Source organism: Diadema antillarum, unplaced genomic scaffold, assembly GCF_040938485.1.
Source record: "Diadema antillarum isolate AM-2024a unplaced genomic scaffold, OU_Dant_1.0 seq00002191_RagTag, whole genome shotgun sequence".
NCBI classification, from domain to species: domain Eukaryota; kingdom Metazoa; phylum Echinodermata; class Echinoidea; order Diadematoida; family Diadematidae; genus Diadema; species Diadema antillarum.
In genome coordinates this window covers 178800-206593 of record NW_027272828.1, presented here as the reverse complement: position 1 = coordinate 206593, position 27794 = coordinate 178800, and the positions used below count along the sequence as shown (strand labels likewise).

The window sequence follows — 27794 nt, the reverse complement described above, 5'->3', positions numbered from 1 at the left end:
GAGTACATGTACTTACTTGATTTCCACTTTCCACATGGGTAGTATACAGTGATGTACTATCCCCAGTTGATTTACTCTGCTGACTGCACCATTCCTCGTTCTCTGCCAGCAGAGGTAATGTCTTGCAGAATTTAAACAGTCATCAGGACATCATCGTCACCCACTTTGGTGCCATCGGCATCCCTTTCCAAGACATCCTAATGGGCTTTACATTCAATTTTCACCACCTGTTGAGTTATGAAGAATTTACAGGGAATAAAACTGAATTTCACTCAAAATATAGTCACTAACCCATCGTCATTCACATGAAAGATACTTCATAACTTCGTAAAATTAAAGATACAGTGAGTTTACCCGCTAGGCCGAGTTTACCCATAACTACGGTACCGGTAATCTGTAGAGTGTAGGAATATTGTAACGTTAACAACACTAACACGTTACAGTTAGAGCGTTCCCCGTTCTAACGTTAGATTTAGAAATAGAAAACTAAAACAAACGAGCAAAATCTTTCAGGGCGTAGCCTATTTCTACGCCTACTACAGTTTTACATTAAATGAGGGCAATTTTGCAATAAATCTTGTTATTCACCGACTTAGCAGACTTAGTAGACTCACCGCTTTCATGCAGGCCGGCCAGGCTAGAACTTTATCGCTTCGACGCCATCTTAGCTGGATCCGCTCTAGTGCAGTATTAGTACGTACGACAGTACAGTCAGTCAGTGCACTGCAGCAGCGCAGTCGATCGAGTCGTAAGGACAGTGTAGTGGACGATACCAAGCCAGCCTCGAACGAATGCGCACGTACTGTAGGCCTACGCACATCACGCTGCTAGGGCAGCGTCAGCCAGCCAATCAGATAGATCCATCCGTACAGGACGTACGCGCACATCTCCTTTCCCGCCAATTGTGCATTGATTATGGTCATAATTATGCATAGCACGAGTGTGCGCTAGAAGCGTGCGTTGTGGCCGCGGCCGTCATGTCACATGCGCTGCTGACTTGTAGAGTACTGAGTAGCACAGTGTTTATGTTAAACACGTGCGGTGTTTAGAACGTGTTTACGAGGCGTTCTAAATGTAAACGCGTCTGTTTACCCTGACAGTAGAAGTGTTTAGGCCTAACCAACAAACATTTGGGTAATGCCCTAAACCATGAACGAAATTATTAACAAAGGCAACTCCCATTTTTTTCTAGCAGTTAGAATATAGAACTGTACATGCGAAACCAAAATATAAATTTATTACAGTTGTATTACATATTTTTAGGTTATCCTTTTTCCTTATTGATTAGGCATTTCCATGAAAGGCCTAAAACATGAATTATTTCATAGTGCATCTTGATGTCGTAACAGTTTCCACTTTCTCGTGATAAAAGGAAACTAGAAATTGCAATTTACACACCATTTCCAACACTTCTTCATATATATGGACATAGCCAGAATAAACACTCCAACTAAACACTCCAAGCTAAACACTTTAACTCTCAATACTTTACACGTGCTATACACACCGGGTGTTTAGATGTTAAACAAAGTGTTTAGATTTTTAACACTGTGTTTAGTTCATAAACATGTCGCATGTCGCATTTTTTACAAGGGGCCGCGTCCATAGGGGGATGCGCTGAGTGTTTACAGAGACTCCATCAATCACATCACATCACATCACATCTGATACGGAAGTAGAGGACTGGTCCTGTAGTATTCCGGTCTCAACATAATATAATCATCTTCTTGTTGCTTTATGTGCGTTGAGGAGCAGAGGTTTTAAATTTTTCCCCCCTCCAATGTCTGTCTAATAAATCTTTGAAATTATTCATCGAGGAAGCTTCAACAACATTAGCAGGCAATCTGTTCCAGTCGGCAACTACTCTCTGGCTGAAAAATGTACTTCTCAGTTCTAATCTTGAACGTTTGGTGAAGAGCTTGTATCTATGACCTCTTGTTGATGAGTGGATGGCTGGTTCGAAAAACATGTCACCAGAAATCCCCAACTTTCCATTGAGCAATTTATATACAGTAATCATGTCGCCTCTTCGTCTCCTGTAGTATAATGAGTGTAGGTTGAGTTTTTCCAGGCGTTGTTCATATGACAAACATTTGAGTTCAGGAATCATACGAGTGGCTCTTCTCTGCACTCTTTCAACTTTGTCAGAGTCCATTTTATATCTCAAGTGCCATAAAATGTTGCCATACTCCAAATGAGGTCGAACCAAAGATACGAACAAAACAGGAAGTATTTCCGTCGTCATTTGTGAGAATGTCCTGTGTATAATCCCAAGTGTTTGATTTGCCTTTTGGACAGCTGCTGATACAATGTTGATGGAAGTTTAATTCTTCATCTATTATAACGCCAAGGTCCTTTTCCTGCTTGGTTGCTTCCAACTCTACACTATTCATTCTGTAGTTTTCCCTTGGGTTATTTTTTCCAATATGAAGAATCTTACATTTACTAACGTTGAAATCAAGTTGCCATCTTTTACTCCATTCATCAGCATGAGTTAGGTCAGTTTGAAGCGATTCCTGTTTTGCGGCTGTACTGACATCACCGATGATTTTGGTGTCGTCGGCAAACATAAATACTGAGTTATTCATTATATTTGGCAAATCATTTATAAAAATAACAAAAAGGACCGGTCCGAGTACACGTCCTTGCGGAATTCCACTGCTAACTTGACTCCAGTCTGAACTTTCACCATTTATCACGACTCTTTGTTCCCTTCCAGTTGTGAATGCTTTGATCCATGAATACAGTTTTCCATCAATGCCATAAGATATCAATTTTTTCAAAAGCCTCTCATGAGGAACAGAGTCGAAGGCTTTACAAAAGTCTAAATATACTATATCAATAGGAAACCCAGTATCAAGTTTCTGAGTTATTTCCTCCATTGCACAAAGGAGCTGAGTCACGCACAGGACCGTTTTGGAGTGAATCCATGTTGACAGTCTGAAAGCAAGTTATACTTCAAAAGATGCTGCATGACCGCATCTCGGACTAGACTCTCCATCACCTTTCCAACAACAGAAGTTAAACTTATTGGCCGATAATTCTCAACACACTTTTTACTTCCCTTTTTATGTATAGGAGTTATGTTGCCTAGTTTCCAGTCTCTGGGAAGAAAGCCTTCGTCCAGCGACTTGTGGAAGATAATTTGTAATGGAACAGAAATAAACCGTGCCGTCTCCTTTAACAATCTTGGATGCATTTCATCTGGGCCTGGAGATTTACTTGCGTTCAAATTTAACAGTTTCTTCTCCACCCTTTCTTCTGTGATAATCAAACTATCTAAAATAGGTGCAGCATGCTGCCAGTCAATGTCAGGCATATTAATCAAATCCTCTTTCACAAATACACTTGTGAAAAAATCGTTCAATAATTTTGCCTTTTCACTATCGCTGCTATGACAGTTTCCCTCTTTACTGACTAAATCACTAATTCCAGATCTTTTCTTTATTTTTCTATTTGCATATTTCCAGAATTTCTTTGGATTTGTAGCCACCTCTTTTGCTAATGATTGTTCATACTCTCTGCAGTCTTGTCTTGTCACATATCGTAATTGGTTACGAATCTTTGCATATTTGGCATAATCTACAACACTTTCTGTGCTAGCATACAACTTCCATGCTTTATTCTTTTTTCTAGACAGCTGTAATGCTTCTTTCGAAATATAAGGACTCTTACTCTGTTTCAGACTTGCTTTCTGACATTCGGGTACACTCTCTGAAACACAGGCAAAGAATATAGGCCTATCTTTAAAGAATTCCCAAGCAGTACAGCATGTCATGTCTTTCAATACTTCGCTCCACTTGACACTTCCAAGGAGATGATTGAGTTTCACAGTTTGTCATAATCTCCTTTGTCTAACTTAAACACCGAAGTCTTAGTCTGAGCTTTTGTTTCAACACAAAGTTTCAAATCAGTTATAATACAGCAATGGTCACTTTTACCCAAAGGAGGTAGTACCTCTACGCTCCTGACCATGCTCTCATTGTTTGTAATAATGAGATCTAAAATACTAGGATTTTGTCCCTGTCGAAATCTTGTATGCTCAGTAATATGTTGATGAAGATAAGAGTTCTGGAGAGCATCTACAAATTTCTTAGCGGGATTTTCAGCTGTACCTCCAACATACCATGTTTGCCAATCAATCCCTGGAAAATTTAAATCTCCAGCAATAAATACTGCCGTATTTTTCAGTTCACTCAATCTATTCAAATATGTATTCAACATAGTATTATTTTCTGTACAACTTGAAGGACTGCGGTAAATACACCCAACCAAAAGTTTCAAATTTTGCTGTAGAGTTATAACACACCAACTAGATTCAGCAAAATTGTCAAACATATCCACTTCAATCACCTTCAGTGATGTCCTTGTGTATATAACTACTCCTCGTGTATTACATTGCCTTTTTTCAATATTTCCAATAATATCAAATCCTCGTAAGTTTAACGAAGTCAGAGTTGTTTCAGTTCCAGACGATTTAGTTTTAACCTCAGTTACTAATATTACACCAATATCAAAGTTTTGTACAAATATCTCTAACTCAATCAGTTTGTTTGACAGTGAGTCAGCATTAGTATAAAGTATTCTCAAATCCTTTTCACATGTATCTTTGACTGAGGTGTCATCTGGGCAGTTGATATAGCTCTCTTGTAGTCAATGACTACTAACTTCCTCGCCACCAACTGCTCCTTCTAACAATTCAGTGTTTGTGTGCCCAACTTCCTGAGAGCTGGGTTTACTTAAAACAGACTTTTCAACACTTTTCCTCTTGGATTTCAAGTCAATATTGTACTTGACTAGCCTTCCCCGTCGAATTGTCAGGTTCTCAACCCAAAGCACCTTCTGATCTGGAGATTCTCCCGCCTCAAACCCCTAGCAAACGGGAGACTCAAACTTGATGTACGCGAAGCGCGAAGTTCCTTCGGTGGCCGGGGTCTGGAAGCTCTATACAGCGTGTCCCAGAAAAAACGAAACCGAGTTTCATTGCAAATTTTTGGGATCATAATCATCAGTCAGGCACAGGCGCAGAAAACTGCGCCTCCCGCCAGGCGCAGAAAACTGCTACTTTGGGGTTATCCGCCCGAGCGCCGAGCAACTTAGTGTGCCCGCTACAATCGATTCTCGTAGTTTCCGCGAACAGTCGGTTCCATTGATATCGTCTGTGTACCAGGCGTATTGCTTTTTACTGATTTGCAGTGCACTAAGTACTGTATGCAAGACAAATTGCCAAAACACGATAGTATGTATGTGTATACTGCACTGTATCACCACAATTATATCGAAATACAGCATGCATCAGGCACATCCAGAGCCACACGCTCTCACCAACAAACACCAGGCGCTATATAGGTCGACCTCTCCACACTGACCATGCTCATTTATAAATCGAGAAATAGGCTAGTGAGATTGAGAATGAAGTAGGAGTCATTGGGATTACCTTGCTGTTACGATGTTACGCTGTTCTGCTTCCTTTGCAGAATCATCTGCAATTAACTCTGATAACTCATGTTTAACTATATGTGCTCTCTTGTATAACTCTGTCTCTCTGGAATCTAATCTAAAACTGCAATTATACCTATCGCATAGCTCCTGCCTCTGTGCTTTGCCCATGGTCAGTTCAAGACCAGGGAGGTACGAGGTAGGCCCCACAGAGAGCCTGGCCGCACTTTCACAACACTTTCCTTGTTTTAAACTGCTGCCCTATGTTTACTCAACAGAGATAAGAACCCAACCTGCCGGGGAGAGTACCACAGAGAAGAGAGAGGAGGAAAGAGATGATGCGTTGAGAGATGGAAGGTGGCTGTGCTGGGGGAGAGAAAGGGAAAGAAGCCACGAGAGGAGATGAGAGAGGAGAAGGGAGAGAGGAAGGTCTGATAGGAAGGAGTACATTTCTGTTACACTAGCCAACACCTGTTGCACAAGAGGGCAAACCGGTGGTCATTCAAAAAACATTTACCTAATTATGTATTCCGACCAGAATTACGCCAGATGTCAAGGTTTTATTCCCCTAGAAATGATTATTATGCAAGATTAGGTATTTGGCTTACTACAGAGGAAATATTAGAAAAGTGTCAAGGTTAGAATTTTCGTACGAAATTAATATCGATTAGGTGTCTTCATCACCTAAATTTTCTCCATGCCTTTTACACTACGAGCATCGCGTGGCATGATGGGTATTGTCATTATAATATTCATGATAGCAGAAATCGGCGCTTTTCGACAGGCGCAGTTTTCTGCGCCTGTGCCTGACTGATCATATATTTCTTTTATGAGATATGCATGAATGGAAAGATTTATTTCTCTCCTTTCATTTGATGCACAACTCATTGTTCATAATTCATGCTTGGCTGATTTAGAACAATAGAAAGTAATACTACTAAATTTTCATTTGCACGAGCAAATGGCGACTTTGGATGAGTTTTTTTTTTCGGCTTTTTCGGCGATCCTTTGTAAAAAATGAAATCATGGCCTTAATATCCATTCTTTTACTTTTAAAATGACATCTCATGCGTAAAAAATGATCTACGCCTGCTCGAGGAAACCTAATTTGAAAATATGCTTCCATTTTACTCAGAAAGATGGATAGTAATTAAGGAGTCAGTTAGCTTTCCCGACGCCTGCCCGACTTGGCAGATAACAATGGCCTTCATGCTTCAATGAATTTACACAAACATGAAGAGAGGGATTAAAAGGGAATGTTAGAGACGGTTCGGAATAGGGTCGTAAATTAGCACATGATCCAACCACAGAGCAAGGGTGTTCATCAGCGGAATGTGAAGGGGGAGAACAGTAACTGAAAAAGCCTTCCAAGCCCTCCCCCCCCCCCCCACACAAAACAGAACAAAACAGAAGACGACTTTCTGCCCTGCACTTGTACCTTTGAAATGTACAAAGCAAGTTCAGTGATAAATAAAGTGAAGAACCCTCTCTTTCTGCTTCCCCTCCCCCTTCAAAAACTTCAAAACCCTGTCACTGATGAAGGACTAACCACGCGTGAGGGAAATGTAGAGAGGAATGAAAACAGTGAAATAAGTTTGAGGTATAAAATCATCAAAATGTGTATCATTGTTTTATGATTTCACGTAGCCATTGGACTGCGTGCAGCCTGAGAATACTCACGATATTAGTCTTTAATTATTGGTTATGTCTCATTGCTTATTCTTAATGAATGACAACAAAGGGTTGTCCGTCTCATACAGCATCCTCTGTAAATATCCCCCCCCCCCCCCCACAACATTCACTGTGGTTGTTTTGTGTGAATTCAATGCTGCAGATGAGCCCATTGTCTAATGCTATGCCGGGAGAGCTGAATGCTTGTTTTCTTCGATTATCAGTAGAATTGGCAGAAAATGAAGCATGCTTTCATACAAATTTTTTTCAAGCATGCGTTATTCATATATTGACGCGTAAGGTCTCATATGAAAGAAGAAAATATGAATATTTGGGTTAACAACTTTATTTTTCGAAACCGTAACGTTAAAAGTCTGAAAAATTCACTTAAAGTCACCATTTGCGCGTGCAAATGAAAATTTGGTAGCACCACTTTTCATTGTTCTAACTCAGTCATGTATGAACAATGAACATTTAAGTTGTACATCAAAAATTAATGAAAGAAGAAAAGTTTATCTTTCCATTGATGTATAGCTCGTAAAGAAAATGTATGATTTCAATAGTAAAAAGTTGCATGGAAACCCGGTTTCGTTTTTTCTGGGACACGCTGTATAGGGTTCTAGATGCTCTAGGGTTCTAGATGCTCTCTCTTGCTATCTCAGGCTTATTTTTCAACATATACGAGGACAATAAGTAAGAAATCATTCCAAGCGGGAGGCACAGAGCCAGGGCGGGAGAAATTAAATCTCAAGCGGGAGAACGGGAGATTTTGCAAAAATGGGCTTTCGAAGGGAACTCTCTCGTCGAAAGCGGCGGGAGAGTTGGAGTCTCTGTGTTTATTTAGCGGAGAGAGAATTCAATTCAATTCAATTCAATAGGCCCTATTATAGGTTTATTGACAATAAAAAAGAACATGCAGCTCAATAGCTGAAATTGTTCATTTTACAATTAAAACACTTAGTCTATACGACATCGTAAATATATATATATATATATATATATATATATATATATATATATATAATATATATATATATGATATACATAGTTGAAATTGGCTATCGATGATATATGAATATGACAGAAACACTGCACAGAAGTTTATAAACTAGTGTCAACTTTCTTATTTCGCCGTTTTGAGACACTCTTGAGAGTGTGAGTTAATTTGTGGGTATAGCTTCTGCATTTTGCTCGATGAAATGGTGCAATAAAGTTGATAAACAGACTCATGCTGTCTCAACTCTATGCATGGATTCACTTTACCCTGATTTGATAGGCCCCTAGGCAGGATACCCTTGATGGACCAAGGAACAAATGGAGTAAGAACACGTATTATAGTAGCAAGAATGATGAAAGATATTGCGAAATCATAAGACCAGAAGGAGTGACACGTGCAATAAAGCTATGAACTGTATTGTTCCCAGATGCCGCAGTCTTTACAGGTTTTGTTCTTTGGAATATTCCTGCATTCATCATATAAAATGACATCTCATATCTGCGTATAAAATCAGACGAAGAATCAGTCTGAGAAATGAAACCTCTCGCTGCGCTCTTTGGTATACAACAAACTGCTTAGGTTGCTGAAATTTGAGTGTGGTAAATGCACACACCACTCGGCCATACCAAAAATTGCATAGCAGACGGTCACATCAAAATGGCGGACCGTGCACGACGTCGGAAGAAGAAAGAGGTAAACAAATCCTTAAGTTAAGGAAAGAGGTTGTAAGAGAGAAGTGAAATTAGACATTGATTTGTTATTTGAGATTTTTTATGATTTTGCATGGATTTTGTAGTCTAACGTGTCTGATTTATACTGTAATTTTCTTCGATTGATTGACGGGCACTGTGTTGTGTGACGTGTGTGTGTGTGCCCTATTCTTATGCATTGCTGGCTGTTGATATAGACTTCACTGATCTAACTGAGCTGAGTACACTAGATTGGTCTTCACTCGTGTGTTTTCAGTAGGTGACAGCTGTTGTAGTGAAGTACAGTGAAAGCATAGACACTCATCTAGCTCTTCCTGTGGTAGCAAAACAACGCAACAAGATGGTTAACTGGCGCAATATTGATGTGAAATAGCTGAGTGCCTTCTTTCGATTGACCCGTTAGTAGTTAACTGTTGACAGTGTTGTTAGCATGCACCCAGGAACAGTTAGATGTCTAGAACCGTTCTACTAGTATACTTGGGTGACCCGCACCTCGTCATAGACATAGTTAATGTTTGCCCATAATTGAATCACATTTCGCCACTGAAATTCTTTGAAATCCAACTCACATACAGGAAAAATGCTGAAAATTCCAATGGAATCACAAGTTCACTGATCGATATTGAAAATTTGCAGCTATCGTCGTCAAAGGCGAACGATGCGAAAAAGTTGCGCGCTAAGGAAGGGGCCCGCAACTCGTCACCCGCTCTCCCATAGACTTAGCACGTAAAAGACGTGTGCGGGTGACCGTGATGTTCCCATAGACATACACGTAAAAGATGCGTGCGGATGACATATAACACGTATTCCTATAGCCCTATTAAAATTTCAGATTTTCGCGAAAAACTGTTCGGTTTTCACCACAATTTGCTTGGTTGTGGTAGTCCTGCCAAGTTTCAAGCGTACAGAACACAGTCCCGGGCATACATTTTTGTTCAGTGCGCTCAAAACGATTTTAAGCGGGTTGACGGTATTCGGGCCCCTGACGAGGTGCGGGCACCTGGCTATACTAGGGTAACATCCCCAGTATTCGATCACTTTAAGCTTTTTTGCAGTAAGCCAATATTTTTCAAACTAAAATAATACATAACGTTACATCATATCTACAGCAATGTATGTGAAATAGAATGCAAATTTCTTTAATCTCAACTTTCATTTTGTTAATATCTCACAGAATTACACAAAATCCCGAAATATTTCACCTTGAAAATTCCCTGATACGGTCACTGGCACCAGTATTCGGTCACGCGATATGCGCGCTCAAAGTCAATGCATGTTCAAGGCAGCAGAAAAATGCGCGTGTGCGCTACCTTGTTGGGGCAAAATTGCATCGGGGACGTTGCGGCGACCGTTGGTGACCGAATACTGGAGCCTCGGCACTTGCATTCAACCCTTGTACATTGGGACACTGTATCGGCACATACAGAAATTTTGTTTTTCTTTTGCATTTTGGAGGATACCATTACACTCCAAGCTTGCGATAAGCGAAAAATCCCGCGAGAGAACAGCGTATTTCTCGATTTTTAGTGCTTTTTGGCGACCTGTATTCTTAAAACTGAGCCTTATCCGCGCGCGCTTTTGGAAAGTAGCGCCGATTCTGCACTTTTGACGGTAAAATTGGGATTTTGGATGGATTTTTGGGGGGGCTAAGGGAGTTTCCTGTTGTGAATGAGTGTGCAAGTAAGTGCATGTGTTGTGACAGTTGGACTTACTGGCTGGTGACTAGTGATAAGTGACCGAATACCGGTGGCTGACCGAATACTGGTGCCCTTACCCTACTACCGTTACTTGAAATATACTAGCATTTTCAGTAACATTAATGTTAGTGTAGACCTTTGTTTGGACTTTCTGACATCACAAACCCTGGGCTAGGGTAAATAAATAAATTAATTAAAATGAATCAGATTTCTACCCTAGCCCTACTAGGTATTCTTCTGAAGTTAGCTCCACCTCTCAAGGACCCATCCAAGCAGTTGATTTGATTTAAGTTTAATTTGTAGAATCTAGAGTAGACTGACAATGGTGCCCTGTGGCAAACGTAGATGTGGGCACTCATTGTATTAATCTCATTAACATAAAAGCCAGAATGAACAAAGATGGTACAAATGAAACCATGGTTTAAACCATGGACGAAAACCATGGAGCACCAAGTGCCGCATGGAATATTTTGTTACGAAATTGGTCATTTTGTTGACAAAATGACCTTTTCGTTAATGAAATTATCATGTTGTGGACGAAATGTTCATTTAGTTACAAAATGTTGTCATTTCTTTACAAAATAATCATTTCATCGACGCAATGACCAATTTCATAACGAAATATTCCATGCTACACTTGGCGCTCCATGGTTTTTGTCCATGTTTTGTAAACCATGGTTTCATTTGTACCACCTTTGTGAATTTGGGCCAAAAAGTTCACAGGGTTGTCAATTAGATGGCAACCTAATTGTTGAGTAAGAGTGTGGAGTGAGACACTGTGAGGGAACGTAACGGGGCGACCAATTCAGCATCCCCAACAAAAGGCAAAACAACGGAGGAAGGCGGGGGGGGGGGGGGGGGGGGGTGCCCCCCCCGGCCTGTTGGTATTGGTTGTGAGTATTGACAATTTTGCATTGTAAATGGTGCAATCTGTATCTGGTGCATACTTAAGTCATGATTTCAACACATCTAGCAGGCACATGAAAATCAATAAACAAATAAAAATTCTGGGTTTTATAGTGCCTAGATTCCTTCAACTTTTTGTTTCAATATTTAAAACTGATCAGTAAAGCAGTCGCTGACCCATGGCATGGGGAAAAAGTAGTAGATCTATGTGACAGTGGCGGATCCAGAGGGGGCGCAACTGGCGCACGCCTCCCTTTATTTTTCGTTACAAACAAATGAAATAAAGAGAAAAAAATGAAATGAAACCCGGAAGTGACACCAGGGGGGCATTTCATGAAGCATTTTGTCCGACAAAGTTGTCGGACAAATCTGCTCTCAGCCAATCAGATGCAAGGATCTCAGTAGCTTCTAACAGTTTGACCAAAAAATATCCGACCAAACTGCTTCATGAAATGCCCCCCAGAAATATTAGTTGCGCGCCCCCCCCCTTTACAGAATTCCTGGATCTGCCCCTGCATCAAGCAATACACTGCTTACTATGCTAACATTCACACTTCACAACATCGAATGTTTGATATATATTAGGACTAGTTACTGCATGATATTTGCCACAAAGTGTGGTGTAAGGAGATAAAATGTTGATTTTGTGTTTGAATACTTTGATGCAGAATTCACAATTAGATCCCCGTATCCTTGGTTTCACACCATACATTACTACAGAAATAGAAATATGTGCAGCCTTGTCATTCATCAACATTGCTATGATTTTTATCATTTCAATCAGGATTATGAGATTAAAGGTCACATTATTGTATTTTATGGGTTACAGTGAACTTCAACTGCCCCAAGTTACAGTATTTGTGTACTAAACGGAGCATAGTGCAGTTAAGGTGCTAAAGTTCAGACTACTGTCCAATAGCAAACTTAGCAGTGTCTACATGCCTGTCCATTGATCCTGTTGTCTTTTATTTCGAATTTTCAGTAGAAAAAAAAGAGTAGTTATTTTCAGAATCCCCCTTAATGTTAACTTTATCTGTAATACCCAATAAACTTAGTGGTTTGATCATTGCTATGGCAACTTCCATTGTTTGACAGTATCCTGCGTGAATAGCATTGAAGAAAATGGAGAGAATAAATGGTAAGAATAGCGTAGTCTGCTTCATGCAAGCTAGATTTGACCTGCGCTTTCAGTATATCATTGTAAGGATTTATTTACATCATCATGTGACATTGCAGTATACTATGAGACATGACACAGGTAACATGCATCAGTTTTTGAAAGATATTTGTCATGTGCCCTGCAGAAGGACCTTAGCATAATGTTAATGTTACCATGCTAAGATTGCTAGAACCCTTCTGCCAGGCACACAAGGAATTGTCCCAAACCATCACAAGACAGGCAGCAAATAGTGAAAGAATCATTCAGTTTGAAAACTCCACAGTACAGGAGAACCACGTTATAAATAACAAGTTGCTTGGAACCACTGAATTTCCTCATTATGAGTTACCTTGTTATATCAGAAAAAGAAGAAAGAATATAAAATGAATAGGACCTGCAAAACTACCTCATCATATACATAAAGGTATCTCACTATAGCCATCTTTTATAGAATGAGGTTCCACTGTAGTACTAAAGTAGAGAAATGCGGCCAGTCAAATATAGAGGTTGATTGATGTTTTAATGTTGTTGCGATAATATGAGACATGCTATGATGTGTGACTTCCTTACATTCTGTACAGAGTGCTGAGCCAGAGAAGCCAACGAAAGAAGAGACGGCTGTGGCCAAACATCTTCGCTTCAATCTCCCGACTAAGACTACGTCCATAGATGGCCACAAGGTGGAGTACTTCACAGGTATGGCATAAACCATACACGTATGTTATCAGAACCAGGAGGGCGTTGGGAACCTACAGTAAACAGTGTATTAGAACCATAAGGGATTTAGGAACATACAATGTCACAATGTATCAGAACCACAACCTGGGACTTTAGGAACCTATAATGTAACAATGTATCAGAACCATGGGGATTTTAGGAACCTACATTTTACAATGTAACAATGGGAGATGAAATGCCCCTCTTGTATGCAATCCATTGACCTCTTAGAAAATTTTGTTACAGAAATAATCATCTTGTCCTAATTAGATTTGCAACTATGCATTCCTTCTTTTGGAAAAAGATTTGATTAACCTATTACATTCGTATGCTCAGCATTGGGGAAAAAGTTTACAAAACTTTGCCTGTTTTGAGACAGAAACACAAACTTTGAAATTCTGCAGTGTGTTACCAATGTAAGCATCATGTCTGAATTTCGAATCAAGAGACATTTGAGAATTCCACAGAATCAAATCAAACAACAATAGAGGGCTCCTAATGAAGTAGTAACAGTGTATTTCAAAAATATTAATGGAGAGATGTAGCACCAACAGCAGAAATGTTGTTTCTGGGATTTGATCCATTAGTGGAATGCTGTACTGTATACCACTGACTCATCAGGGGAAATGGAATGTCAAAATGTCAAGTTGGTACAAAGCTTGTTATGACAACCAGACTTACAAGTATGGGGGGGGGGGGGGGGGGGGTATGACAAGTCGGCACCATGACACCTAAGTTCTCCAGATTAAAAAAAACCAACCAAACAAACAAACAAAAAAACAAGCAAACTATATTTTGGTTTTATTTTATTTCATAGTGAATGTTTTCAGTGCAGGACCTTGGAAGTGAGTGCTGATGACTGATATAAACAGACTGAACCCAAAACAAATAGATAGATCTGAAAAAGTTTTCACAGAAATGATAATGATCATATTAGACTGTTGCAGAATTTCTAATTGGCATGTGTTCATAAAACAGAGGTATCAGTCACAACATGTAAAAATAATGTGAACAAATTATGTTGTCACCTCCTGTTCACCCACACACTAACCTTCACTGAATTTCCTCTTTTTGTTTTTGTTGTGGTAATTTATAAACAGATAATGGTTTCTATGTGTTAAAGATGGGCCATCCCTTTTGCATGCAAATTTTTGAAAAATTGGCGAGAACACGTAGGTATTGAAGAAAACACTATTTGGAAACCTTCTGTAAATTTTGAATTCAAGAGGGTTTTTATTTGTTTAGATAAATTGACCTTTAAGATTTGAATGATTTTTTTGAACTACGAAAAAATTACAAAGCTAAACTACTAGAATAGTTTTACAGACCTGTGTGATGCACTTATGTTGTTCATGTAGGTGGTGTGTTGTTATTTGCCATCGATAACAAAGTAAGAGAAGCTAGTGAATTCTTCTTTTCTGACAGCTTTAATATCTTTTGTTCAAAGTATAAGTATCATATTACAACCACAGGAGGATTAATGTATGCAGATGTGCCTAGAGCACAGAATACGTTATGGTGAGCGTTTGGTGCATTATTTGAATTTTAACGGGTAACAACCTTCAAATATCACAGAAATGTTATAGCTTTACAATAGTCTTGTCATTCTGGTGGAATATATCATGTTCTGTGCTATTTGGAAAGGAATGCAAAAGGGATGGCCCATCTTTAAATGAGGTTATTATTGCAGATTTGCTATTGTAGCAATATTGACTTACAAGAAGAAGGGAACTGTTTAGCAGCTTAGTCAATGAAAGACAATTATGATTTCTGGAACATCCTGTATGTACAAACCCAGTTTTAGAATACTACACTGACCACATTGGCTCATCTAATATGTACTGTAGTACACATATCGTTCCTGGGGGTGACAAGACCTTTTATCCCAATTGGTATCGTAATTATTCAAAAGCGTTACTCAGTTTTGAATTTAAAAAATACTTATTTGAGTTTTAAAATATTACAAATATTAATGTAATTTATGATACAAAATGTTTCTATAGCATTTGATGTCAATATCGTTCTTATTTTGTGAAAATAATGGGAAAATGAAAAAGTTTTATTGCTTTCCTGGAAATTTGACCAGGATTTTTTTTTTTTTTTGATACAAGGACATGGCACCCCATGTGTGGCCATATATGGCTACTACCAGCATAAAAAAAAAAAAAACAAAACAAAAAACATAACTTGTACTTTTTGTCCAGTTGTGATGAAAATTTAACTTTTCTTGTTTGACAATCAATGTATTTCTGTCGGTTTGATTTAACTCAGTCTTGTAATAGCAAGTTTGAGACAGAACTGCTTTCTTCTTTGCTTGGCTATTGGAAGTGCAAAGTACAAGACACTAGTCATTTATCATTTAAAAGAGTCCTCATTGTGGTTTGTACCCATGTTCTTTTGGCAGGCTCCAAAGCAGTGGACTTCCTTCAGGAGTCTAAGTGGGCCACTGGGAAGGGGAACACGGAAATCTTGTTCACTGACAGAGAATCGGTGGCAAGCTACTTGGATGGGTGAGTGGAAGAGAATCTGAATGTCAGTGACTTTGAGATGCTGGGGTAAAGTAGGGAGCATTGCCTGAACAAGAGCTGCCATGTTTCCCTGATTCTGCAGGCTTACTGAAAACTTCCATATCTGACCTTGTGTAGATAAGGAAATAGTATAAAATAAAGAAAAAAAAGTTATTGACCACTTGACATCATTATGCACTAAAAAAAAAAAGATTCCCTGGTATGTACTAGAATATGTGCAAGGCCAGATATCGCAGTTTCAAAAGAGTTAAGTAGTACATTGTAAACAAGGAAACGAGTATTCACAATAATTTGTTTTCAGTCTTTGAATACCAATGTTTTCCTTTGCTGAAAATTACTGTATAGTAAATATGTCTCCCTGAAATCATGGTAGGTTGCATTTTGTTGTCTAGTATACACATATCTTCAACTAGTCATTGTATACATCTATTCCCAGCTTTACAAAAAAGCATGTCTCTGTTTGTGAAAATTTGAATAATGCAGGGAAAAGACAATTTATTTCTTTTTTGAAATTCTGTACATGCATGCCAATTTTGTAATGCTCCTGTGTGACTGCTAATCATCTGTTCCAGCTTGTTGTGGAAAGGACTGTTCTACCGTGCCCTGAAGGTAGTCAAGAAGGCAAAGAAGGAGGGCAAGGAGAAGGAAGGCAAGGAAAAAGAAGAAGGCGTGAGCAAGAAAGAGAAAAAAGGGAAGAAGGAGAAGAAGAAAACCGAGGCAGAAGCGACAGAAAAGGTCAATTGTTTTTTATTTGTATTCCACTGCATCAACAACCATTAATCAGTCACTTTTGTCAATAGTCTTTGTGTTTTAAATACAGCAAAAAAGTTTAAGTACAGTTTTTGCTGATGGATGCAAAGATGAGTGTCTGGAATTTATCTGCAGAGAGTGAAATGACAGTTTGTGTATGATGTTCAGTAGGGCAATCATGCAAATATTATCATTTTGAGTTCATCGACGCAATTCTATCAAGTGTGAAATTTGCCTATTATTAGAGTATTAAGGGTACTCCCATGTCTTTTGAAAACTTTCCATATCTTTCTCCAACTAGCTGTAATAATTTGTATTAAGGTGAATCTTCAATGGAAGAGGAGACAGTCATTGATAGAGATCTGTCCTGCATCCCAATACCATGGACTCCTGTTATAAAGAAGTCCTCGGGACTGGCAGTTTTCTTTCGTTATATCGAAATTTTGTTATAAGCAAACAAATAAACAATAAAAATACATAGAGTGGATAACGTTGCGACCTGAACTTTTACTTCATTGTAACCGGAATATCGTTATTACCTTGTTAGTTATATCGGGAGTGCACTGTACAGGGGGACCCCATTATGACGACTGGCTTAGGACTGCTGAAATTTCCTCATAATATCAGGGATAAAGCAAAATGATATCAAAGGATTGGGATAAAATTAGTTTGTTATATCAGGTTCCTTGCTATATTTGACCTCATTTTTAAGGACGTTCCAACGTCTTTCCATATTTTTGAAAGCATGTCTCATCGTGTTTGTCAGATATTGGTGAAAGTCACATTTTTTGGATCAATTGTCAGATAATCAGTCAAATGATGTCCTGTCCAAATTGTAACTGTTTTTTCCTGAAAATGAAGCCACCACAGCATATCAAAGGAAAGGCAATCCTGTTTGTTAGATTGCTTCTGCTGCCATATTTTGTTTTTTCACTCTTCTGAACATTTGACATTTTTTAGATACAAGGTTTTGTTGCCCCAATAGCGACTAGTGGTATCCTCATCATAAATCTGTACACTCCTATTACTCAAATAATAAAAATCAAACTTCAAACAGGTAATTTCTCGTTTAATGTATTTATTCTGTGGTTTAACAACAACAACAGGTGGATGAGGAGAAAGAGGCGGGGAAGGGAGATGGAGGAGACGCGGCCAAGGATGGAGGGAAGGAGGGAACGCCAGTCCCGAAGAAGAAGGATGGAAAGAAGAAGATTAAGCTGGAATTGACCGACGATCAGAAATTTGTGGATGGAAATGACGTAAGTGTTAAAATGTTAGAATTTACCACTTGCACTGACTTCCTGGTACGCATGCAGCATTGCACATGGGATGTTTAAGAAGACAATAATATGAAGTGGCATTCCGTGAAAACCTTTTTGATAATCACGACTCTTTAACACTGCAAACTCTGTCTAATACTTGTGTGATTGATTGTTACATGGAGCATTAGACTGTTGCTATAGATAAAAACACTACAAATTTGCCCTGCCACTACCAGTCACAACCTGCCAATGAGTGTCCTATTCCGGGAACCATATACTTTAATATCCATTTTTCATATTATTTGTTTAATATGTACTTATACAAACCTGCCAAGTAGTACATTTATATTACAGATTCTGATTTTTTTCTCTCTTTTTTTGTTCATAAGTATTTGAAATTTTCAGTCATTTTCCCCCTCCCATTTGATGTACAGTTGTAGCATGGTTACTATGCACTATTTTCCCATTTGAAACCATGAAATTATATTTGCCTTTAAAATATGTGGTTTTTGTTTTTTCTATACAGGTGTTGGCAGCTCTGTATAAATGTGTAAATATGTTGTTTCATCAATGAAAATATCAAATCAATCAATCTGTCCCTCAATGGATAATATTAATTGATAAATTGATAAATTAATCGATCACAAGATCAATCAAGCAACTAATTAATCAGTCAGCCAGTCAGGCACTGATTCTATAGTGAGACTTAATATATATTCCCTTTTTTTTTCCCCCTACATTTCGTCCACAGGCCTTTGTGTGGGTGTATGACCCAATCCGACCAATGAACTACGTCTATGGCTTTGGTCTAGGTGAGTGTAAAAGACTAGACAGTGCCTACCTTTAGCACTGCTATGCAATGTAAATGACCTTCATGCACTGAATGATAAACTGGCTTTGTATATCAGGTACTGAGGCAGATTGGGATAACTTGGGAAATTGGTCCAGAGCAATTTACACTGTACTGAAAGTAGAATACCGCACAATATTCAAAGTGACTTCCATTAGATCAAAATTGCACAGAACAGTTTCATTAAAAGTGGATAGAAAGTATGTGCTGTGTGAATTTGTTTTGTTTTTACACAAACAGATTATTAGGAAGTGATGATATGTCACGCACCTAATAGATTGGCAATGGTGTAATAGCCTTTGCCACAGAGCTGCTACTCAAAGCACAACATAGTCTCTCTTCATGGAATAGAATAAACAGAATTCAGAGAGTATTGCTGGCATCCAATTCTTTAAGAGATGTGATTATTTTGCACAATTTTTTTCTCTCATTTTTTGAATACTTCATGCCACAAGAAATACACACACATGTATCATTGTGCTGATTATATTTATTTTGCAGATGTGCAGGGATTCCTGTTAGTCCCTTACACTGGAAAATATGTTATTACATTTTTTTTTTCTTGTACATCTTACCCACCACTCTTTCTTTGGACAGTTATTGGAGCCATTGCTGTGTGTCTGTTTCCCCTCTGGCCCCCCTGGATGCGCATCGGTACCTACTATCTTAGTCTCTGTGGAGCTGGATTTGTTGGTGCCATCCTTGCCCTTGCTGTCTGTGAGTTTTCTTTTTCATTGTCATTACCTCCACCGAGGAGATTTCACATTCGCCAGCTCCTGTTTGATCTTTTGTTTTTGAGCAACAGGACTGGATAAGTAATGAACAATTTTTGATGAAGTGTTTGGGGCATATTTAAGTCTGACTGTTTAACCCGTTGAAGACGAGTCCTGAATATACTCGGGCAAGTGTCTATGGGAAATGTGTGTTGTGGCAAAATCAGCCCATCCTCAACGGGTTAAAGGAATCAGGTGACCAGCATTTGCTGGTAAGCTGGATCAGAAATTATTATCATTATTTTGGTTTTTTTTAAAGAATGTGCAGAGTTTCATAGAATTAGTGACCCTATTTGCTTGGCATTCAGCAATTTCTAAGCTCTCATTTTATTTGTTCATTTATTTATTCATTTGTCAGGAATGTTTGTGTGCATGTTTTTATGAATGAAGTAGTCGTGCTCCACTCGTTTCTTGTTTAGAAATATTGCATGTGACAGTGATGATGATATAAAGTGAAAAGTGTGATCACTTTTCAAAGATTAAATCAGCTTGTTTACTTCGTACTCTAACCTTTCTCTCTTACAAGCCAGTGTTTATGAGCTGGGCAGAGTGATGTTTTGGCATGGAAATCACGTCTTGTTAAAGGACAGTGGCTGTTCAGTCGTATTTAGGATCATATGAACATTAAAGATTGCTCAATGAGCAATACCTGTCTCCTTTTCGATATTCTTATGTTTGCTTCTTCTCTGTCATGCCACATTTCTGTATTTATATTTGATTTTGTCTTGCCTCAACAGTACGGTTCATCCTGTTCGTCATGGTGTGGTGTGCGACGTTCGGTAAAATCCATTTCTGGCTTTTCCCCAATCTCCTGGCGGATGTTGGCATCAAGGAGTCCTTCATTCCATTCTACACCTGTGACTTTGTGACCCCCAGTAAAACGGATGACAAGGATAAAAAAACTAAAGACGATTCAAATGGAGAGGAAGGCCCGCCAGACGACCAAGAACCGGATCGGGAGAAATCGAGAGATTCAGAGATCGCGGGCACCGTAGAAAATATTCCTGAAAGTAAAGCTTTAAATGTTACTGGATTATCGGACCAAGGGGCTGAAATGGATATAGTCGAGAAAGAAGGCTTGGCAGGGAAAAATGGTGATGGTTTAAGTTTAGGGGAAGAGGATGAAGAGCGGGAAGGGGAAGAGGAGGATGAGGAGGAGGTGGATGAGGTGGATGATGATGATGAGGAGGAGGAGGAGGAGGAAGAGGAGGAAGAAGAAAATGGCGATGGTTTTGAAATGATTGATGAAGAAGAAATCTCAGAGGTTTGTGAAAGCATCGGAAGTTCTCAGAGAGAGGAAGAGTAGTGGCAAAGTCAGGACCAATCCACTCACTCCTTGATTTCTCTGCCTTTTCCATTGATTTATTTATTCTTATCTTCTTCTTTTTTTTTCGATGGTGCGATGTATCACTCGCTTGCTTGCCAAGTGTCGTAATTACCTTCCTAATACTCTTCTAATGCATGATTAGGTGATATATATTTATGCTATATGTGTAGTTGCACCCTTTTAATTCCTGATCATTGTAGAGCAAAAGCAAACTGCCTTTGTTGCTTTAAATCAGTGATGTTAAATGCAGCATCTGTAATTTAACCTGAATTAGGTTTTGCTGTAGTATTTGCGTCGTTATCCAGCTCAGGTTTTGCATTTCTATATTTTTTTTTCTACTTCCCCCCCCCCCCCCCCCCCCCCCCCCCCCCCCCCCCCCCCCCCCCCGCTGCTCTTTGTTGTAACCATTTACTATGTCCCTGACACTGAGCAAAGGTAATTCCTTGGATATCAGGATCTCAAGTGGTTACTGTGTAGGAAAACAAACAAACAAACAAACAAAACAAAATGGAAAACAGAAAAGAGCTTATTGTTTTGATGTCCCACTTTCAAGTTAGAAGTATCTTGATTTAAAATGTCAAATATCAAGTGTCTGCTGAGCTGTCTAGATCATGTAGATGAGCAATGATTAAAACCAATCTTCCTCCCCCCCCCCCCCAAAAGAAAAAACAAAGTGTTGCGAAATGTCTGAAGAGCCAATATTAGGGACTTTTTTATTGTGTCGCCGAAAGCAGTCCACACATGGATGAGAGAGGTTTTGACTTTCAGTAAAGATATTCAGTTGACCGTGTTGGAAACATTTTCGATTTGGCACAATACTAATGGGTCAACGTACAACTTCACAGTCACTGCTCATTCATGTGAGTCTGGATTGTAACAATTGTCATCGCCTGCTACTGCTTCGTAAATGGGTTATGAAGCCATTTCACAGATTCATAATTGAGAATATATAGAGGACCGTGAGTAATTATACTTTCCACACTGGAAATGTGTTGTCTCCGTTATTGATATGTCAGTGAAAAGATAATATGGGCAGAATTGTACCTGTTGTGCATGTTGATTGCATTGCAAAATCTTTAGACACGCTAGCAACTATCCATCTGCACATACATGAGAAGCTCATACAGTGGCTAGCAGCATGTCAGCATTGGGGTCACCGATGACAAAGTAGGGTTAACATGCCCAAAAATCAGATGCTCACCACTCGACTCACTTGCAGTGCTTGTATGAGACGGTAATCATAGGGGCGATTCGGTGGCCACACAAATAGAAAAGTCCCTGTTAGTATGTTTGTTTGTGTTTTGATTAAGGCATCATGGGTGTGAATTTGTGATGGCAACAAAGTATTGCCATTTCAGTTATAAGGTTTTGAAATCCATAGTTGACAAGCAATTATTTTTGCCTGACCGTTCTCGAAACAAGTGAGAATATTTTCACCTCGTTTCCCCCGATTTTTCATGGACCGTACAGGCTACTTTGCATGTGGTTAACACGAGTTATGAAAGTTTGAATTCTCTACAGGGGAACCATTCTGTAATGAGAATCTAAAAACCATAACAGTTACCTTTTTCTCACTACATCAATGTATATGAACAAAGAATAAGAGTTGTTACGTCAGAGGGTTTGGTGTATATGTATCTGACCTTAAAACAAAATTTCAATGTCACATTTGAGGCACTCTTTGAAACACACACAGAGCAAAGACATTAACCTGTTAGCTCTTGATTTTGTTCTGGCTGCCCCTTACAAATTTATGTTTGTGTGTGTATATGTGTGTGTTCTTGCTTTAAAAGTTTATAGAACCCTTGTATCACCCTTTCTGCAAATTAGCCTTCATGAATACACAATCAATTTGTCTAACCCTGTAACAGCATGATATTTTCCCATTTCCTTCAGTGAGTAGTGGTTGATACTACCAGCAGCTTGTAGATGCTAAAGGGCGAAGCTAAACTAAATACAATAGTATTTAGCTGCTTCTTGATTTGCTAATACTTGCTGTATATCTGAACTACATTCCCACTTGCTTTGACATATTCAGCAGTGGAAAAGATTGGAGGGTTCTAGAGTCCAATGCTGTAAGAGTAGGTGATAGTTGGATGTTTGTGTTGTTTCCTTTTTGCTTGACAGCTGTTAGTGGGTAAGAAAGGGCGATAACTTCTTATGAATCATGTATTTCATGTACAACTCATTCAACAGCACTTGCTGTTCACATCAGGCATTGAGTGAGTGAAAATCTTTGTAAAATCCAATCAAGGCTAGACCAAAGGGTTGCTAGATTACAAGTTTCTTTTGCAAGGCGAATCCCGATTGTAATGCCTATGCAGGGATCACATAGGGTGCAGGGGAGTCCCATTATAGTTGGGTCACGCATGACAATCTGCTTTTAGCAAGGTATTTAAAATTGTCCGGTCCCATCTAAACCTCATGTGTTTACCTGTGGGATGACAAAGTAAAAATGATTGCAAGATACAGTTCGGGTCAAACCTATGGAAGTGCGAAACAGAATCTGTGCTGATATAACAGGAACAAATTTTGATCCAGAGCCAAACAGTGGGCAAAACCATGCACTGCGTCAAAAACAGGAAACTGCATGTAGTGCTGAATACCCACTCTCTGTACTTGTTTGCATTATTGCTGCATGCTTGCAGTGACTACCCCAAGTGACAAACACCAGGTACATGTATGCACCCTATTATCTGAGTTCCTATTGGCTTTGTGGAGAAAAGCGTTCCATCTGTGACATGATTATTGTCAAACCTTAAGAGTCGGTCATTTTTTTGTTGTGGGAATAATTGTACGTAGCACTTCCCCACGTTCCTGTTCAACACTACTGCGTCAGACTATGTACACGATGTATGTAACCCGATCATAGCAGGACATGTCATTCGATGTTCATTTGTGATTTGTGGATGTGTTCATAGTGTACGGATACAACAAAGGTCCGCACCTGATAAAAATCAGAAAAGCCTGACCCGACGATCTCATTACGACAGGATTCCCCTGTGTAAGACAAAATAATGATCAGAGTATGAAATACGTGCGCTCTGAAAAGTGCTAAGCCTCCCAGTGTATTCAGGTTCACTCTGAGACAAGTCAAAGCAGTAGAACTGTGAACATGAAATTCGAATAGGACAACAGTTGTGCGTGTCTTCATGATACATGTAGATGATAAAGCTCATTATCTCTTGTGCAACTTATGATTAAGTGATGCCCCAACCAAGCCAACACAGAGACATACTCAAGGTTAGTAGCAGATAGTAAATGGACTTGTGTTTGTGTTTGGAAAGACTAATGTGTGTATCTACCATCCGTGTTAAGATAAAAGCTCCAATATGTTATTACCCTCGGCAAGTAAGGTTTAATTGCGCTCATATGTGAATGAGAAAGTGAGAATACATTGGTACTTTTATTGACTGCAGCCCAATGTCATAGAGGAGATTCGCAGTCTTTGTCCATCACAAGGGCGAAAAATGATTATCCGCTGATTGTATGTTGTGGAGCTGCAGCCATGGAAACAGCGACACATGTTAAGTTAACAAGAAAATAAAATCTTGATCTCATCAATTCATATGTAATCAGAGAGAGTCAAGAGTGAATTTCATTTGTCCTTGTGTGTGTTTCGTTTATCCAAATTGATGAAATTTTGTTTTTTCTTTACATTAACTTGTGAAGATTGATATCATGTTTAAACCTTGTGGCTACAAGTAATAATGCATCCTACTCTGTTATGGTAGGTACAGTATTTTGTAGCATCCTGTGTGTCTGTTCTGTGATTTGGTGTGCACCCTGCCGAGTAAGATCAATTTTGCATATCTTTAATGCCGCGGAATCAAGGCATTACATAGTGGTGCATATACCGAGCAAAAACATTCACATGCCATTATTTTCGCACTTGTTCCTGGTCACGTAAAATGCACAAAATGTCCACACCATGACTATGTTCACTTTCACAATACAGGTATAAGTGATGCATTTCAAACTCTTCAGATGTTCCTGTACCTGCCATTGGAGTTCTCCCCCCCCCCACCCCCCCCCCTCCATCCACACACATGCACATGCGTAAGCACACACACTCCCACACACTCCCATGCACACACCACCCAGCAAGAACCTGGGCCATATTGCCATGTCTTGATTGGGAACTATTAAGTGTCGACCAGCCCAATAACAGTAGGCCTATACTTCTTCCTTTCCGTAGTACAGTGCACTCCCTCACCTCCCATCCTAGCAATAACTAACATATGCAACATTACATTGTATATGTTACAAAACCAGTGGCGGATCCAGAGGGGGGCGCAACCGGCGCACGCCCCCCTTTAATTTTCGTAAAAAACAAAAGAAATAAAAAGAAAAACAATGAAATGAAACCCGGAAGTGGCACTAGAAATATTAGTCACGCCCCCCCTTTACAGAATTCCTGGATCCGCCCCTGCAAAACTGAGTGTGAAATATAGAGGCAATCTGATTTGCTGGGCTTTACTGAACTTACAACAACAAAGAAAATGCACATTTTTTTTTTCTTTAAAGATTTAAGTACAAACTCTGTTGAATTTGAAAATTACTTTGCTTGAAGCAAAAAGAAATCCCTGATTTTCACCATGCATCCATTTATCAAAGACACACACACACACACACACACACACACACACACACACACACACACAAAGAACTATATTAAATGGGTTAGTCAAATACCGGTTAGTGATTGGCTAAACACAGTCACGCGATGGAGGCACATTGGTTATGTTCGCCCATGGGAGAACATTTTTGTAATGTTCTCCCATGGGCGAACATTTTCACGTAACAAATGACATAAGGACCCGCGCACAGTGAATTTGGCTCTGCGTGAGCGATTGAGCGCGTTGTGCTGGTGGTTGACATTGACGTATTTGACTAACCCATATAATACAACAGATGATGACTTTTGTTGTCGGGAACATGTACCAGACGTTCCACCCTCAGGGTTTGAAATGCTATTTCGGGAGGCTATAAGTTCCTCGACTTCGTCTTTGGACTTACAACCTCCCTCAATAACATTTCAAACCCTTCGGGTGGAACATTTGGTATGTTCCCTCCCCTGCCGGTCATCATCTATATATTGTCTGAGCCAGTTCAGAGTTGGATATTAGATACACCTATTGAAGTCACAGGAAGTCCAGTTCCTTTCAAACATTTTGCATATATGTATCGGTACAGAAAAACTCTAATCATTACATGGCTTTACAGGCAAGGTCACTGACATTAGCCTTGTATGAAATATCAAAAGTGCAAAGTTCCCACTTTCCTAGGAAGAAAATTTGATGTATGCACATAAAACAGAAATGGGGGTGGGGTTTGAGGACTAATTCCAAGAGGGTGCACAAGGGTATGAGAGTAGGGAGGATTAATTTGAACAGCATAGCTTCATTGTGTATATGTAGTTGGCTTGTAAAGTACAATGTATTGCATATTTTTTTCACAACTTTATTGCAGCTAGATTCTTACTAGACATATTTTGATGTCACATGCTAGACTGCAGGCCAAGCACAGCAAACAATTCTGTGATTGCCACTGCTACATTCAGTCACCATTCAGGCATAGTAAGGCACTCTTTAAAAGCTTGTGTGCCATACGTACGCACAAAATGTTGTGCAGTAATGCAGTTAGCACTGTAACAGCATTGTTCAATGTCCAACCCTTGTATGAAATACATATTGTATGTGCATATTTCCACACATACATGTGCATGTAAACACTGACACATGCATGATTAGAACGATAATACATGCACATGTACGTGAATACTGATACATGCATGAAGGCCCAAATTCACGAAGGTGGTACAATTGAAACCATGGTTTAAATCATGGACAAAGACTGTATTTTTGTATGGGGCGCCAAGTGTCACACGGCCTATTTCGGCATAAAATCAGTCATTTTGTCGATTTCGTCGACGAAATGGTCATTTCGTTAAATGGTCATTTCGTGAAAGAAATGACCGATTTCGTAACGAAATAGGCCAGTGACACTTGGCGCCCCATACAAAACTACAGTCTTTGTCCATGGTTTCAATGACCACCTTCGTGAATTCGGGTCAAAATGTTGGAGAACCTGTCTATAATGGCCACCCATCTACAATGCCCACTCTTTTTGTCTCTCTTCAGTGGCTGCCATAGACAAGTTTTACTGCATATACTCAATGTAACAAGTATTATGATAGATGCTACTGAAAGAAAAATAGAAATCATGGATAAAATATAAAAGCTGTTATTTTTGTGACTTTCACAAATCACTTTTGGGCTGCGAATTTAACAATATGCATAAGCGAAAAAAATCACCACCTAACCTTAACTGCATTAAAATTTGACAGGTGTTATTGCCCTTATGGTAGCCTCATGCGTCAAACAGCATCTTGTAAAAACTGTCTGTGACCACGTACAAGTGTACCTCATTTGTGAAAATATGAGCTTTTACAGTATGGGTAGTATGACAGACAAAGATGAAGACATTATATGGCCTACAATTATGTACACTATGGAATGTGTGTGTATGTGCATATGTACGTGTGTAAGTATGCATGCATGTATATTAAAGTATATATGTATGTATAGACAGATAGATACATACATACATACACATATACATGGAGACAGATAAATACCGGTACATGCATGTATTTATAGATGATAGACAGATAGTTTAGGTAGATGGCTATAAATACAATGTATAACATAGAAAACAGCCATTTGTGAATGTGTGTGTGTAACACATTCCAGTAACTCTCTCACACACAGAATCTACTACAGTATTGAGAGACTACACATGAAGAATGTATTTCCAATTGTGTTTTGCTTTGTTTTTTATTTCATTATACAATGTATTTTTTTTTCTCAGTAAAAACTGACATTACATAGTCACTATTGATAAATGGCCTATGAACTTTGTTAAACGAAAATCTCATTTTGTGCTCATGATATACAGACATGGGAAGACATGGAATGTGAAATCAAGGCATGGACACGACAGGCA

The 27794-nt window shown here is 39.1% G+C and overlaps 1 protein-coding gene across 1 annotated transcript; it reads left to right on the top strand.

The window, feature by feature from the left end:
* The first annotated feature begins 8737 nt into the window (after window positions 1-8737).
* On the top strand, window positions 8738-21121 carry LOC139714210 (translocation protein SEC62-like). The gene is made up of 8 exons (XM_071625924.1): window positions 8738-8800; window positions 13161-13275; window positions 15701-15806; window positions 16397-16559; window positions 17681-17833; window positions 18588-18648; window positions 19284-19403; window positions 20197-21121. The coding sequence occupies exons 1-8, from the start codon at window positions 8765-8767 to the stop codon at window positions 20763-20765; spliced, it is 1323 nt and encodes a 440-aa protein (XP_071482025.1). The 5' UTR covers window positions 8738-8764; the 3' UTR covers window positions 20766-21121.
* Window positions 21122-27794: the final 6673 nt, after the last annotated feature.

Bases quoted from the DNA above. Each gene is read 5' to 3' on its own strand.
- LOC139714210 (XM_071625924.1), top strand. From the start codon at position 8,765: ATGGCGGACCGTGCACGACGTCGGAAGAAGAAAGAG. The intron at 16,560-17,680 runs GTCAATTGTTTT...CAACAACAACAG, and splicing joins AGGCAGAAGCGACAGAAAAG to GTGGATGAGGAGAAAGAGGC. The intron at 18,649-19,283 runs GTGAGTGTAAAA...TTCTTTGGACAG, and splicing joins CGTCTATGGCTTTGGTCTAG to TTATTGGAGCCATTGCTGTG.